General features: G+C 36.3%; 3 protein-coding genes across 7 annotated transcripts in view; 2 read left to right on the plus strand and 1 right to left on the minus strand.

Annotated features, from left to right (window-relative positions):
- The window catches only part of LOC136030462 (uncharacterized), a 417,595-nt gene extending 413,266 nt beyond the window's left edge, over positions 1-4,329 (plus strand). For 4 of the 5 annotated variants that reach the window (XR_010618294.1, XR_010618287.1, XR_010618289.1 and 1 more), the window contains one exon: positions 4,072-4,329. Coding sequence is in view for 1 of the 5 variants with exons in the window: in XM_065709472.1 (XP_065565544.1) it covers positions 4,072-4,143 (72 nt within the window). In the remaining 4 variants the exon portion in view is untranslated. Of the gene's footprint in view, positions 1-3,798; positions 3,860-4,071 lie in introns of all 5 variants that reach the window. The other variant, XR_010618290.1, reaches the window with a different exon arrangement.
- Positions 1-4,619, minus strand: part of LOC136030455 (thioredoxin, mitochondrial-like) — a 36,268-nt gene extending 31,649 nt beyond the window's left edge. The window contains exon 1 of the mRNA XM_065709462.1: positions 4,396-4,619. Within this exon, the coding sequence (XP_065565534.1) occupies positions 4,396-4,553 (158 nt within the window). The 5' untranslated portion in view covers positions 4,554-4,619. The remainder of the gene's footprint in view (positions 1-4,395) is intronic.
- Positions 4,620-7,397: 2,778 nt separating this feature from the next.
- LOC136030598 (uncharacterized) overlaps positions 7,398-16,877 on the plus strand; it is a 118,187-nt gene continuing 108,707 nt past the window's right edge. Inside the window, exon 1 of the mRNA XM_065709669.1 lies at positions 7,398-7,558. Coding sequence (XP_065565741.1) covers positions 7,542-7,558 — 17 coding nt within the window. The 5' untranslated portion in view covers positions 7,398-7,541. The remainder of the gene's footprint in view (positions 7,559-16,877) is intronic.

The raw sequence follows: 16,877 nt of genomic DNA on the forward strand, positions 1-16,877 counted from the left end.
GACCTACCCTCTTCAACATGTTCATCAATGACTCAGCCCAGTCAGTGCAAAATGACCTTAAACTGTTTGCAGACGACTCGAAATTGTTTGGCCCAGTCGCAAACAACCAACAGTGCGCAGCTCTGCAGGCAGATCTGCACACCCTCAACAACTGGTCCTCTTCCTGGTCCCTCGAGTTTAATGCTGAAAAGTGCAAAGTCCTACATCTTGGCCCTAAGAACCCAGGAATGACATATACAATGACAGATCGTACTGGGAAGCTCATAACTTTGGAAACTGTCACCGAAGAAAGAGACCTTGGGGTCATTGTTGATGACAAAATGAAATTCCATAGTCACAGCAAATACCTAGCTGCAAATGGCAACAGGTCCCTTGGTCTCATCAGACGTAATATCACCAGTAGATCTCCCAGGACAATCAGGAAGCTATATACAGGACTGGTCAGACCGCAACTTAAGTACGGAGTCTCTCTTGCCGTTCCCCACTATGTCGTGGACAAGAAGATCCTTGAGAGCGTTCAGCGGAGGGCTACAAAACTACCAACCAAATGTAAGAACCTCTCGTACCCTGAACGCCTCAAGAAACTCAAGCTCCCAACCCTGACGTACAGGAGGAAACGCGGAGATGCAATCCTGACCCACAAGCTGCTGGAGAATGGTGTCACACCAGGGCTTTTTAATAAGTCGCTCTCTAGCCACACCCGGGGCCACACCAAGAAGCTCCAGCAACAAAGAAGCTCACGGAGAGAACGTTCCAACTTCTTCTCAACTCGTGCTGTTCCACTGTGGAATTCCCTTAGTGAAGAAACAGTTCAGTCCAAAACTGTTGACAACTTCAAAAAAGCAATTGACCAAGACTGGGCAGCGATGGAGTGGAAACTACACTGGGAGGCCAGTGGATCTACTCAACGGAACTAGACAACGCACTTCCACCTCCATCACTCAACCGGCGAATCTACAGGATGTTCACCCAACCTTATTCGCCGGCCAGTGCAATTTAAGGTAAGGTAAATTTAAGGTAAACTAGTTAGCTGATTCTACAGTTTATAATAAAATCTATTTGTAACTGACTAGTTGGGTATTTCAAGCTTTAGTGCATATATAACTGAGACCTTGATAGCTAACTAGTTAAATAATCCAACAGTGTAGCCTATATACATCTGATTGTAGCCGACAAGTAGGCTAATTTAGATCTTTCACAAATACACTTCCATTCATCTTAGCCACCAAATTGTCCAGACTTTTTTAAACTATGTTATTTGGTTGACTAAGAATTTTTTGGAGGAGACAGGCAAAAACACTACCCTTCATGACTTGTCTAACTAGCAAACTACTGCATAGGAAGAATCAAACCTGGAAACAAAAAAAAGAAAACAGCTCCAAACTATCAGAAGTATCAAAAGGCACAGAATGAGGCCACCAATTCCATCAAACAACTGAAGAAGAGTCATGAAGAATGGTTAGGTGAAAATACAAAAAAAAATAATCCCAAGCTGTTTTGGCAGTATGCTTCTGTTAAATGTTGAAATAGGCACTCTGTCCCTGATTTGACCCATCATGGTCAGACAGTTTCAGACCCAGCTATTAAAGCTGAGATCCTAAATAACCAGTCTGCATCAGCTTTCACACCAGAAACTGTGAGTCAGCTCCCAGCTCCTCTCTCATATACTGTTACTCAACCAATGCCACCTCTTGAGGTAACTGAGGAGTCTGTTTTGAAACAGCTTGCTTTGTTGGATGTAAATAAATCTGCAGGGCCAGATGGTCTCCACCCTGTCTCTTGCATGAGAGCAGAACAAATATAGTATACCCACTCTCCAAGCTCATCAGACTATCTCTTGATAGCTCAAAGCTTCCTGCAGAGTGGAAAGTGGCACATATTGCCCCCATTCACAAAAAGGGAAGGAAAGATTCTGTGGAAAATTACAGGCCTATTAGTATAAACCTCTGTTGCTGTTAAGCTTCTTGAATGTATTGTCAACAAAGCAGTTATTGAGCATCTTGATCAGAATCATCTTCTCAACAGCTCTCAACATGGTTTCCAATGCAACAGATCAGTTGACACTAATCTGCTTGAGTCATATGACTATATTACAAAACTACTGGAGTTGGGAATCCCTGCTGACATGATCCTTCTTGATTTTTCAAAAGCATTCAACAAAGTTTGTCATAGGAGACTTGAGCTTAAGCTACAATCTTTTGGTTTGGAAGAAAATATTCTTAAATGGATTTTGGATTTCTTGATGAATCATGTTCAGCATGTAAGATTGTTTGTGCAGATGGCAATCCTATTCTCTCCTCTCAGAATGTTATCAGTGGGGTTCCACAGGGTAGTGTTCTTGGCCCCACCATGTTCAATATTTTCACAAATGATGCTCATCTAGCACTTAAAATCAGGATGACACTATATGCTGATGATTCCGAGGTAATTGGTCCAGCAAGCACTCTTGAGGATAATTCCCAACTTCAGAAAGACCTTGATCTCCTTAGCATGTGGCTTCAGAAAGACCTTGATCTCCTTAGCATGTGGGCGAAATCTTGGCTACTCACTTTCAATGTGTCAAAATGTCATGTTTTACACTTTGGGCACAAGAATATCAATACCACTTGCGCTCTTTACAGTCAGTTCCTTTCTCCAGTGTTGGAAGAATGTGACCTAGGAGTAAATTATTGACAATCCTCTTAAATTCAGCACTCATGCAAAGGAGGCAGCAGCATCAGCTAGCTCATCACTAGGGCTCATAAAAAGAACAATTTTCTCCTGTTCTTCTAAAATTCTGAGCCTTTTGTATAAAGGGCTTGTTTGGTCAAGGCTTGAGACAGGCATGGTTCTTGCATCCCCCTTTATCAAAAAAAGGTGTTAAAATTCTTGAAGATGTCCAGAGAAGAGCCACTAGGGTGGTGAGTGGATTGCATGAGCTCCCTTACCCTACAAGGCTATGCAAGCTGAAACTCCTAACTCTGGTTTATAGAAGAAGACAGGGTGGTGCCATTCTGGTTCATAAACTTATTAATTCAAAGGCACTTCCTGGTCTTCTTCCTCTGGTGTCTCAGGACTCTCATACAAGGGGACATAACTTGCAGTTATCTATGCATTTTCCTCAAAGTGGCAACATGCCCATTCTCTTACTAACCATGTTGCCAACCTCTGGAACAAATTATTGTCAGATACCATTGCTGCCCAAACCACAGACAGCTTTAAGAACCATCTAGACAATGAATGGTCAACAAAAGAACAGAAGTATAACTGGGAAGCACTTGAATCAGCAGCATCCAACCACTAGTCAAGTGTACATATTCAGCTATGTCTCATGTATTATCAATTCTGGAGTTTCTACATGAAAAAATCCTTAGACTGCTCCAAGCTGCAATTTAAGGTATATATAAACTATACTGTTATATATTAGGTATCTGGTGGTATCCCAACAAAAAGAAGAAGACTTTCATATTGCTAATGTTATGCTCATTTTTACAGTTTTGTTTGTATTTTTGAAAATTAATCACCCCCCCCCCTAGTGGTCTTTTATGTAGACTTAAGCTGCATAAAAGCAACTTTATAACATGCAGCAAGTTACAGTTAAATCATATAATCACTTTTTTAAACAAACATCTTTGGATTAAGCTAAGATATGAGACTTAAGAAGATTTAATGATTTAAACATTATTTGTTTTACCTTTAGCCCTGGAAAACTGTCGCTTTGTAAATTTTATGACCCCTAAATCGTTTTTTTAATATTACTGTGTGGACAGTAGGCCTATCACATAACAAGACACTACCACACATAAATTTCTTTTTTAGATGCCAGTTACTGGGCAAGTTCAAGCTTGATGGATCCCTGCTTATTTCTGAGATAACAAGAGTGAGTAGTAAATTTTATGAAGCAAGAATAACAGTGTAACTTTTCTGCAAAAATCAGAGTTTTTAAATTTAGTTTTTTTCTTGGATTTGTGTTAGTTTTCTTTTGAAAATAGTTGCTGAAATTCTAATTTCAACATCTGTCTAGGTGAGAGTATTCATGTATCTTCAGAAGCCTGAATATTACAGACACTACACCTCTTCTTCTCTTTTTAGATGACATCTAGAATCCTGCCAGAAAAATCGATCTATAGAAGAATTACTTTATTCAAGCAACTAAGAATATAACATCTCAACTCTTGGTGACTCCAAATAAGATCAAATTGGGGATGTTATGAAGAATTCAGAAAATAGCAAAGACTCTGACAAAGATTAGCCTATGTAAGAAAGGCATACTGAACAGTGTTCAATGTTTTGTTCTGACTAGGAACTTAACATTTTTTTTATACCTCCCAAAATAAAACAAAATAGTTATTCTAATGTCTACAAATGCATGGGAGACTTGGGCCTACTGCTTCTTTTTCAATTTAGGCTACCTACTTTGCATGAAAGTCAACCAGAACAGGTTTGTCAGATTTCACAACTCTTGTCTCAAAATCATCTTTATCTTGAATATTAAAAATGTCCGCACATGCAGCAGATGATTTGAAATTCCTACAAAGAGGCCTCAGAAACTTCGGTATGATTTTTTGCATCATTTTGCCTATTTTGATTTTTTCTATTTTTCAGATATAGCCACGTTGCCACAGATTAGAGACCAATACAGTTTTGAAAACTCGGTTTATTTTTGGGACATAGTGCGCGGTAGCGATGCTGGCTGCTGGAGATAGAAACCGGCAGCACAGCTTATGTGTATGCAACAAAACAAAATTGCGTTCCCGCCTAGGGTGTTGTAGCATGATCTGCGCGTTGGAGTGCGGGCTTTGAGGAGGCGCCAAGTTCAGAGCTCTGTATCAAAAGCTTCTTATGGGCAAGATAGGAATTTTCATAACTGTATGTTGGTATCTAAGCTATGCACGTTGCTTACTAACACGAAATGGAATCTAGCGAAACAGCCGATTCCTAGATAAGGGACCAGTTTAAATATCATTGCCTTTCCATCACAAATATAAAAAAAAAGAAGAAGAATGGGGAATTCTTTTCGTAAGAAAGTGCAATTTTAATGAATATTTCGGCCCTATGTCCAAAGACGTACTCAACAAAATATAAACTTATAAAAGAAAAAGATCTTCAAAAACATAAGACATATAAAACTAAAGTGAAAAGTTAAAAAAAGTCCTAGCCTCCTTATTTCAGCGAAGTTCAATCAGGACTGATAAACAAGGTGAAGTGAAACAAGTTGATCCATGGAATTGAAGAAGAATAGTTAAAACACGTTTTCATTGTTAATCTTGCCTTTTCGGCACCTAACCTCAAATGTCTTTTTGTAACTGGTTCTGTGTTAATGTCTACTGCTTTTTTAAATTTTCTCATGACCATTTTTAATTAAATCTGTGCATAGAGCATTTTGTATATATTCCCTTAAGTCCCTATTTAGGGGAATATTATTATTAATCTTAACTCTGATTTCATTTGTTTCTCAAACTATTTGCTTTATGCCTACGTCATTGCTAATAAAGGCAGATTCTTCAAAAAGTATTTTGTGACTAGTATTTTCAAAAACACGGCTGCTTAAAGCAGAATCAAAAGAAACATTAACAATATTAGAATTTAGAGCTTTAGTGATATCATGTTTATGCTGTCGTAGGCATTGTCGTGCAAAGATTATGATTTATGCATTTACTTAACCTAATCTACTATAAGGAAAAGTAAGCAATATAAGAAAGAATTGCAGACATGCGAGAATAAACACAACCACTAGCAAAGCAATCATAATCACTACATCTCCCTTTTTTCACTTTAAACTAATTGGCTCATAATGCACCAGGACTGCATCATATCATCACCTGCTGAGATCTCATTAAATTTATTTACATCCCAAGAAGGCACTAGGCTTCTCTATTGTGTTTTCTAAGTATGCATTAAGGTTGTTACACTAGTAAATATACTATCACACTTAACACCTTTTTTTTAGCGGGCACAAGAAGGCGCTAGGCTCACTTCTCTGATATTTACTCTTGGTATATACTTTGCATACCTTTTGCTTCACACATCTATTTACGGGTTCAATCTCTTTAGTGATTTGACCACTCTGCCAGAACATGTTTTTGCGCTGACTGGAGGGAGAGGTGCTGCTCCCCATGTCTAAATTGAGGCCTCAAAAAAGGTGAGCTCTGTCCCCATTTGGTCTAGTAGGACTGAGGAGCACCACGGTGATCTTCTGAGCTGATTCCTGGGTGGTGACTGTGATTTTTTAGCCAGAATTTCTTTGTTTTGAATAGAGTGTGGCCGAAGTTATGACAGTTGGCCCACCAGGGTCTTTAGTCTCCAAGTCAATGCCAAGGCGGCTCTAGAGGTGAACTCTATTCCGTCTTATGACCGACCCGTTGTCTATGTCAAATACGTAGGATCGAAAGGCGTCAGACTAGATTATTACATTTCCTGGGCTCTATTTACTACTCGGAGTCTTCTGCAATGGCGTTTCTCCAAAAATTGCGATTGCTGACCACTTATTTTTTAGGTGGTGAGTAGTATAAGGCAGAAGTGTCCTCAATTGACGTCTCATTGGAAGCTGGGACGGCCAGGCTAGTCCATCCACGGGTGTGTTCCTGTATTCGGGCAGCCCCAAGGATGGTTCTTCACTGTTTTCTGATGCCGTTGTCATAAGGCTCTTTGCCGTCTGGACAGTCTTATCCACAAAGCTGTTGAACTGGGGGTAGATTGGATTTGACGTTCTGTGAATGAATCCCCATGTCCAGGCAAAATCTTGGAATTCAACCAAAGAGTAGCGAGGGCCATTGTCGGATGTTAGTATAGATGGTATGCCATATTTTGCGAAATGAGATCTGGGTCTGGAGATGACGGCCTTTGACGTGGTGGAGCTAAGTTTGTTTACTTTGAAATAACAGCTATGAAAGTTCACTGTTACAAGAGATTCATTATTATAGAGTGTGAATAGGTCAGATGCGACTTTTTTACAAGGAATACATTGTATTTCGTCACTGATCATGGGCTTTTTTTGGTTTGATAGCATGTTTCTAGCACACTTTTGGCAACTACGAACATATTCCTCAATGTCTGCGTTCAAGCCTGGCCAGTAAACTTGCATTCTGGATCTTTGCTTGTTTTTTTCCTTTTCCAAGATGACCAGCGTGGATTTGTCTTGCTTTAATATATTGGGTAAAATCTATCTCTCACCTTTGAAGATGATGTCTTTGTTTGTTGACAGTTCATGCTGGATATTCCAGAATGGACCTGCCTCTGACTGGCATGTTTTTCTAATTTTCGACAAGCCTTCATGGATTACTTTCTCCAGAATGCTGAGTTGTCTATCTTTGGGAGTTTCGTCGTGGATTCGTGGGATCTTCTAACCACTTACAGAAGATTTCTAGAGATCTGATGAACATACACGTCTATTTCGGTCACTACTTTCTCATTGATGTCCGGAGTGGAGACGAGAAAGAAGATCGGCGATTGGTATTTCTTAAACTGGCCGCAAATGCTGATCAAGATCGTATGATTGGAGTTGTAGCATTAATTAAGTCCGTCACTAGTGATTGTTATTCAAATTTATAGATAGTAGTGTCATGTCACTACTGAAAAGGTTTGTTAATTTTTTGGTTTATGTTTGCCTCAAATTTAGTTATTGCATCCCAGGTTTTTTTTTATCTTTCAAAAAGTGCTAGCTAGATGAATGATATTTTAGAATGGATCTAGGCTACAAGCAAGCTCAACTTAGAACTGAAGGAGGTAATAAATGAGAATAGCCTAACAGCTTTTCAGAAGGAGACATGCTAGAACAAAAAGAGAGATACTAATAATAATAACTGATTCAAAGCAGATAAAAACGGGGAAAAAGAAAATTGATTCACTAATAGCCTACTTAGTATGTAGCATATTCTAAACTAAGAAATAGGTTACATCATTTGTCTTGTTAGCATAATTTCTTTACATAGGGTGAGACCTCCAGCACTTGGCCAGTGCATAATCTTGATCAGATGTGCTGATTAAAAACTATCTTTCCTAAAGCCTACATAGATAGCAGGCTCCTGATCTTGAACATTATATGTAGAGGGTTAGATAGTTATGATTTGCTTATGATTAGGACCTGACCAGTTGGGATTGGTGGACTTTAATGTTGGAAAACAGCTGTTCTTTCAAAAATTGAATTTAGACAAAAGTGTGTAAAACTTTATTTTCATTACAAGCTGTTTAAATTGGAAACTATGCCACAAAGCAGTATAGTTTCCAAGGTATAATTTCATTGTCTATCAGGTAGCAAAGCAGCATTAATGCTAATTCTAGAAACACATTTAGCCTATTTCTGGTTGACCCTTCTCCTCCATGGGGCAAAATTAAAAATGCATAAAGTAGGCAGGGTTTTGAAGCCAAGGGAAAATTTGAGGTTGTACAATATGAATGAAATTTCATTTAAATACTAATTCCAGTCATCACTGGTAATTTGTGTATAGTAGGAAGTCAAAAGATAATTAATAAACATGCATCTATTAATGCCAATATCCAACATGGTTCACTTTCAAGTTTAAACTAGCCAGCTGTTTCTGGCAAAAGAGAGTGATTAGTTAAATAATATGTTTATATTCCATTGATTTGAAGATATGCCTTCTGACAGAACAGAGGTAATACAGTTTTTGGTTTGAGATTAAATTTATTCAAAATGTGTATTTTGCTATGTCTAATTTTGCTTACAGGTAACATTACCTATGGAGTGAAGTGTATTAGTCCATGACCCCTGCAGGCAGTGGGGTGAGGTCTGTATTCTATATTTATATAATAATAATTTGGGCTGTAGCCTCAAAGAGTAAAATGGAGAAAAAGGAGCTTTTTAAACGTAGCCTAACCTTGTCTATGCTAATGTTAAGTTTATTTTGTGTGTGATTGCTTGATATTTATATCACTTTTATTACTGATTGGTTGAATTGTCAGTTGATGTTTATGATGTACTTTTTGCTGATTGGTTAAGCTTTGTTTGTTATGGTCATGATTTTTTATCATTTTCTCCTGAAATTGCAGTTAGTCCTGGGCAACCTTCTGTAATGTTAAAAGCTTGAAGGGAGGATATTTTAGTTTTTTTGTGATTTTTTTTTATTTTTATTTTTTTAATTACTACATATAGCTAGATTCTGATGATTGTATATTGTTTTTATGTCATTATTCATTGATATTGCCCAAACATTTCCCTCAGCTTTGAAACCTTGCCCACTTTATGTGTTTTTAGTTTGTTGAAAGGGGATTTAGAAAGCTATAAAATGGATGCATTTCTCTAACAATGACAATGAAACAAAATGTAGCCATTAGAATCTTGCTATATGCAGTAATATGTATTTTTGACAGTTTTTGATGAAATTAAAGTTTTACCCAAAACTGAGGTTTAGCCCTACTCTAGTTTATATAAATACAGTTATTCCGTTCTAAAGCACTTGTCTTAGATTAAGTCTATCCAGTGGTGTTTTTGAGGGAGGGGTGGTACTTAGCCTCTCCCCCCAATAATTTGGAAAAAAATTATAGTTTATGAAGTAGCTTTAAAACTATTGCTGGTTTAAGTGACAAATTTGCTCTTTACTTTGATAAAAAAATTTTAATCAATCCATGCTTGTTTTTAACACAAGGAAAACAAGAGAAATATCACCCATTACACTTCATAATATGTTCTACAGTAATATTTTTCCAAATATACTGCCTTTGAAACCTTACCATTAAGCAAAGTGTGAGCCTAGTCAATGGCAGAATCAACAAATATCCTATGTTTCCTGTTTTGCCACATTTGCTCAGGTAAATTTTTCCCCAATATTTAATGGTATTTTGCTTCCTAAAATCTATCAGTTCAGGATTAGATCTTTCAATTTTTGACAGCTTTTGATGAAAGTATAGTTTTACCCAAAACTGAGGTTTAGGCCTACTCTAGTTTATATAAATACAGTTATTCTGCTCTAAAGCACTTGTCTTAGGTTAAGTCCATCCAGTGTTGTTTTTGAGGGGGGGGGGGTAGTTGCCCTCTCCCCCCAATAATTTGGAAAAACACTATCATTTATTAAGTAGCTTTAAAACTGTTGCTTATTTAATTGGCAAATTTGTTCTTTACTTTGATCAAATAAATTTTTAAATCAATCCATACTTGTTTTTAACAAAAGGAAAAGAAGAAAAATAGTGCCCATTACACTTCATGATAGATAAGATAAGATACAATATATTTGCAAAAAAACCTGCAGGCCATAGCAGATATGTTCTACAGTGATATTTTTCCAAATATACTTCCTTTGAAACCTTACCATCAAGCAAAATGTGAGCCTAGTTAATGGCAGAATCAAAAAATATTCTATGTTTCCTGTTTTGCCACATTTGCTCAGTTCAATTTTTTCCTTAATATCTAATAGTATTTTATTTCCTAAAATCTATCAGTTCAAGATTAGATCTTCTTGTTTTAAAACTTTCAAAAGTGGAAATGAATACACCCTCAATATCTGCAAATAGGATAGAAATAGAATCATCAAAGAATAATAAGATAGATATACAGCAAAAATAATTTCCTAAAAGAAAATAAGACTTAGTGCTTTTTCTAATGATATTTGTATTATAAATAGATAGGTCAAATTGGTTGTCATTTGGTCATGTAATTCGGCAGAGGGGGATCTGCTCCAGGAATAATTTGATTGTTTTAATTTTTATTTCCAGTATTTAAATTGAAACTCTGATTCTCTTATTTGTCATTGAAATGCGTAATAAGCACTGATAATATCCTATTGCTTATGTTCTGGATTCATATATTAACCCATAAATGTAGTACTGTCTCTATGTACAATACCTTGCTGACTTTTTGCTATTTTTGCTTTTTTTTTAATATCTCTTTTAACCAGCTACAAAAAAAAAGAATTGACCTAAATTTACTAAGCATTATGACTAAAATTAGTTGCATTTCTCACAACACCAGTGCTACTTGTGTGACATTTATCTCTGCATCATCAATCTGCATGAAATGTCTGCCAAGAATAATATAAAGTGAATTTAAACAAAACATGTATATTTTTCTTATAATTTAGAAATTTTGTGTGCACATATAAGTGGTACTAATTTTGTGTGCACATATATGTGGTATGGTGGTACCAACTCATTTTCTTGTTCTGTTTTTATCATGCAATACTAGGAGACATAGCTTTGCTTGTGAAGGAAATTACAGACATAAAACAGTATCCAGTGTAACCCTCCCCTCCAGAAATCTATACCCTTCAGAAAAGATACAAAGGGGGAGGTAACTTTCAAACTCGCGTAGCCAATTTTCCCTTCCAATGTGTCTCCCTGACAATTTTTAATTAACATAAGGTTTCTGCCAAAATGATGCCAAGAATTATTCAGATTTTCTAGATATTCTTTTCCAAACAATGCCTCATGGATAAGTTAATAATTCTAACTATATTTTTTGAATACTTTCAAATTTGAAGTACAAATCCCTATTCAAATGTGGGTAATATGTCATGATATAATGTTACACAGTATGTGGTAATACTTTCACATATCCTATACATTTACTTAGACAGCAGTATTGTGCTGCCTATGATTTTGTTTCAGCTTTATGTGGCCTGCTGTAAACAATGCTATTTGTTAATATAAATTGGTGAACCCACAACCAAATCAATTTAATAAAAATTCTAAACCCACATTAAATAATCAAATATACCAGTACTGGTCCTTGGCTTTTACTAAATTTGTTAGCAATGAGCTGCTGCAGACAACAGTAGTAAAGTGGAAATAAGCTTTCAGGGTGGTAAAGGTAAATGTCATATACACTTCTATTTTGTTTTATAGACAGATTCACCACTAATGCTGCAGTACATATTCCCCTTCCCCCAACCCCCACACCCAACACAGGATTGCACCATTCATTTGCTTGTAATTTCGAATAGACTCTGTAAGATTTAATTTGTTTGTACAAAACTTTTAATATACATGATTTATTAAATTATTATTTATTAAGGGAGTTGGCTGTTATGACGTCATCTTCATCAATGCCAAAATCGACTCATTTTTCCACCTTGCCTGTCATCCTTTTGATTCGGTTGTACCACTGGCTTGTTTCGGACTCAAACACATGATTAACTTCACATTCTATATATTTGTTCGCATTTTTTTGAGTGACTTTTGTTAGTTTGTTTTTCAACATGTTGGCTTGTTTGGTATTACCATGCCCAAAAAGCCATCTCTTTTCCATCACTATTTTCTTAACTAATTGTGTAATATATGGTCGATCTGAAGAGAAACGTTTTGTTGAATTCTCAGAAAAACAGGCCTTAAAATTTTGAAGCAAAGTTTCTTGGAAAGTAGTAGCTTTTTCATTACTATTTTTAGCATCTTGAAATTTTTCCCATTGGAAAAGGCAATTACAGATACTGTTCCAAGTACAAAACCCTGTGAAACTGTATCACAGCTTTTTTCTTCAGATCTCATAGTATCAGTTTGAACATATTGTACTCTACAAGAAAAAGAAGAATATTAAAATGAAATGACTAGATTGGACATATTGTATTCTACAAGAGAAAGAAGTACATTAAAATGAAATGACTGGACCCTTAATTCCATAAGCTTCACCCTTAATTAACATAATATCATGACGAACCATATCAAAAGGCTTTGCATTATCTAGAAACACAGTTGCCACTTTACATCCTTTATCTAACACCATAGTAATAATACTAGTCAAATATATATTTTCTTGGTCAACTTTATGCTCTTAATAGAATCCAAATTGTGAAGGAGTAGATATTCTCTGGTCTTCCAGGTTGTGATATATTCTCACCTAGAATATTCTTCCAGTATCCTAGACATACTGGGTAAAATCAAAATTGGTTTATAATTTTCAGTATCACCTGAACTTCCTCCTTTATATACTAACTTTGCTGAATAAATTTTGCTGATTTAAATAACTCGGAAACACCCCTGTTTTTAGACACTTGTTAATTAATGAAACAAAAATTGGTGCAATCACTTCCCGACTTTTTTTTTAGTGTTCTAATTGAAAGAATATCAGAGCCAGCAGCCAAACTTTTCATACCATCCACAATAGGTTGACCTTCAGATTCTTCAACTAGCAATGGATTTAAATAAATTTCCAACCCCATAGGAAGGTCATATTTGGAAAGCCTGGTTTGCTTATTATTAACTTTGTCCAACTGTTCTAGCAAATTCTTTACAAATTTCCTCTTGATTAGTAAGATTGGTTCCACCTTTATGGAATGTTTTCTCAGGGAATCCTCTAGATGGTTGCCCTAAGGTGTTTCTAATCACACTTAAGACCACACGGCTATACATGACATAAGAAACCAAGAGATGAAAGGATTCAGTAAATGAGAAATACAATCAAATAGGTGAGAAAACGAAGATTTTGTCAGCCAGTGGTAAAAGACAAAGAACAAGCTAATATTTTGACAAGAACCTCCGCCAAGCGAATGTCCTATTCAGTAGCTATTCTGCTCAGTGCTCATAAAAAAATTAAGCCTTTCAGAGTAAACCTAACAAGAGCAGAATAGGTACTGAATAAAAAAACCAGCCAGAAATAAATGAAAGAAAATTCACTAATTGGATTCAAAAAGTATTCTTTGCCTTGCAATAGATTTTGCCTTTCTGGAACTTTGATTTTCATTCGATATGCAGAGAGATTTCTTTGGCTTTGTCTTATAAGATATAACAGTGTTGCTGTCTCGGATTTTTGGGAAAACTTAAACTTGCCCCATTGCTATTCTTCTGATCCCTGTAAAACTTCACTCCAGCTCACCATTTAAAGTTCCCTCCTGATAGATTTGTCATCTGTGAAAACTTTTTAACAATCTATTAGTTACAGTCTCAAGATGGAGCTTTATTTCATTAGCTATGTGGTTGCTCTTACCAATACTTTCCAAAAAGTCCTGTCTATTAAGGAAAACAAGGATTAATGGGGTTGAATTTTGAAAGATTCTATATCTAGCGGGTTTATCAACAATTCATGTAGGGAGTTTGTTTACACAATTAAGGAATTGTTGTTGTGTCACAGTATCTTCATGTTAGCCAAATCGTTCTTTCCATGATATTTATTGGAAATTCAAGCTGCCAGCTATGATCAGACCATATTTATCTGATGCACTGATTTTTTGAAAATAAACTATTATAGCTTGTTCTTTATCAATCTTCAATGGAGCAGAAGAGCTTCTATAAACACAATGATTCTTGTAATACTAGGATCAAGTTAAACCATTAGAGCAAAGAAGACCAACTTGACATCATCACTGTTAGGGGATTATCCACCATTCTAATATAATATCCTGAACTAACTATTACCAGTAAACTCCTCCCTTTAATTACTTGAACTCAAGTTGGATATTATCTGATTTTCCTGAATAGAGCTACAACTATCCTTTAATCTTTTAGACTGTTCTTGGAACTAACCTCTGTTAACACAACCAAGTCAAATCCCTTGTTTGTTACAGGACTGTTTACTTACTGAATATTATTGTTCAACTGCTTAGCAGTAGCTACTAGTAATAAGAACTCTGTAGGTTTTTGTTTATCTTGACAAATTAGGCATGCTATATAAACTGCACAAAGAAGATTGAGTGTTGCTTAAGATTATTCCTTTGGCTCCAGGTTTTTTTGGACGATTTTTCTACCTCCCGTGATGACAAGATCGTTTTTCCCTTTGAGACCTGGTCCTGCATCTTTGAAACTAGAGCTTTATGGTTTTCTCTGTCCTCTTTTGAGGGGTATTTACAGAACTGTACTGTCACTTTCACAGCACACCTAATAAATGACCATTTGGCTATTTTCGTTCAATAGAAGGGGGATGGAATTTGAAAAGGTCTGGTACAATTGATGCTAGTCCTGATGAAATACTTGCTTGAACTCTTTAGTCTAAGTTGTCGGGCATTAAAACTTGGTTAGAATCAACTAGTTCTTCAAGAGGAAGGATTTGATAAAAAATAAAACAGCCTTACATTGCTGATTACGGCGGTACAAAAAATTTTTGGCCACCAAAACCTATTACATTGTTTTTGCTTTGTTAGTGGTCTGTTGTTTCTCATAGATTTGCCTAGTCTTTTATTAACTTGTTCAGTGAGAAACTGCTGCTTTGTGCCTATAACATCCTGACTCCATCCTTTGTTTGCTCGTCAGCATATATTTTGCTTAAATTGTCCTCAATTAAGTCTACTCTTTGTACCAGACCTGCAACAAGCAACTCCATATCCTTTTTAGTGCTTTCATAGATTTATTCACAGTTCTACTGACAATATTAATGATGCCCTCTTTTTTTTACCCTATCAGACCTGTGAGCGGCTTTCACGATATAGGACAAGCCGATGAAGCTTTTTTTCCATTTCTTAGATTATTGAAAGGTTGTAGTTAGCTTTCAGCATATCTGCACATGATATAAAACCATTTGATCCAGTTGTCGCAGTTCATTGCAGATGTATCTTCCATTTATTTAGTTTTAAAACATTGCAGTGAGTTGTTTTCATTTTGTTATTCTTTCAATTGACGTTATTCAGCTCTTTTCGCTACTATAGTGGCAACAACGTTTATACTGTGAATATTTTACCAGTAACACTGTCTTTCAGTAGTGAGAGTTGGAATATCTATCAGTAGAATAAAAGCACATCTGATAATAATAAATCTGAGCACAATTTTCAATGATTCATTTTGGTGGAAAATTTGGCTATATTTTCTTCAGGAACCACACAATTTCACAACAATAACTTAGTCAAGATTTGTTTGTTTTTACCATATCGCACTAGTATCATCTACTGATTATAGTTGTCACTATAAAATATGTAGCAAATGAAGAACATAAGATTAGTTTCAGAGCAGCTTCTAGCTAAAACAGGGGTGGATTGAGCATCTGTAATGTCTTTTCCAATGGGAAAATTTTCAAGATGCTAAAAATAGTAATGAAAAAGCTACTATTTTCCAAGAAACTTTGCTTCAAAATTTTAAGGCCTGTTTTTCTGAGAATTCATCAAAATGTTTCTCTTCAGATCGACCATATATAACACAAGAAGTTAAGAAAATGGTAATGGAAAAGAGATGGCTTTTTGGGCATGGTAATAGCCAACAATCCAAGAGGTTGAAAAACAAACTAACAAAAGTCACTCAAAAACACGCGAACAAATATGTAGAACGTGAAGTTAATCATGTGTTTGAGTCCAAAACAAGCCAGTGGTACTACCGAATCAAAAGATGACAGGCAAGGTGGAAAAAGGAGTCGATTTTGGCATTGATGAAGATGACGTCGTAACAGCCAACTCCCTTAATAAACATCTGGTTAACATTGTTCAATCCCTCCCGTCTTTGCTGAGCAAGGAAGTACTCACTCCTCCTCCTGAGTCCTTCGATTTCCCTGTAATATCAGAGTCCCAGGTGTTTTTATGGCACTTGGTATTAACCAAGTGACATATAACGATCGCAAATTCTGTTGGTCTGTCTGTCCTGGTTTTGCATGTTTAGACACTTCCAGATAAGCTAGGACGATGAAATTTGGCAGGCGTATCAGGGACCGGACCAGATTAAATGGAAATAGTCGTTTCCCCGGTTTGACCATCTGGGGTGAGTGGGGGGCCAGTTAATTCCAAAAAAATCAAATAGTTCAACTTACGAACGGGTGATCATATCTTAATGAAATTTAATGTTTGGAAAGATATCGTGTCTCAGAGCTCTTATTTTAAATCCCGACCGGATCAGGTGACATTGGGGGGAATTGGGGTGGGGAAACCTAAAATCTTGGAAAATGCTTAGAGTGGAGGTATCAGGATGAAACTTGGTGGGAAAAATAAGCACAAGTCCTTGATACGTGTTTGACATAAGCGGAACGGATCCGCTCTCTTTGGGGGAGCTGGTGGTGGGGGTTTAATTCTGAAAAATAGAAAGGAGTGATTGGATCTTTTTGA

The sequence above is a fragment of the Artemia franciscana genome, chromosome 1, assembly GCF_032884065.1.
Source record: "Artemia franciscana chromosome 1, ASM3288406v1, whole genome shotgun sequence".
Taxonomy (NCBI): domain Eukaryota; kingdom Metazoa; phylum Arthropoda; class Branchiopoda; order Anostraca; family Artemiidae; genus Artemia; species Artemia franciscana.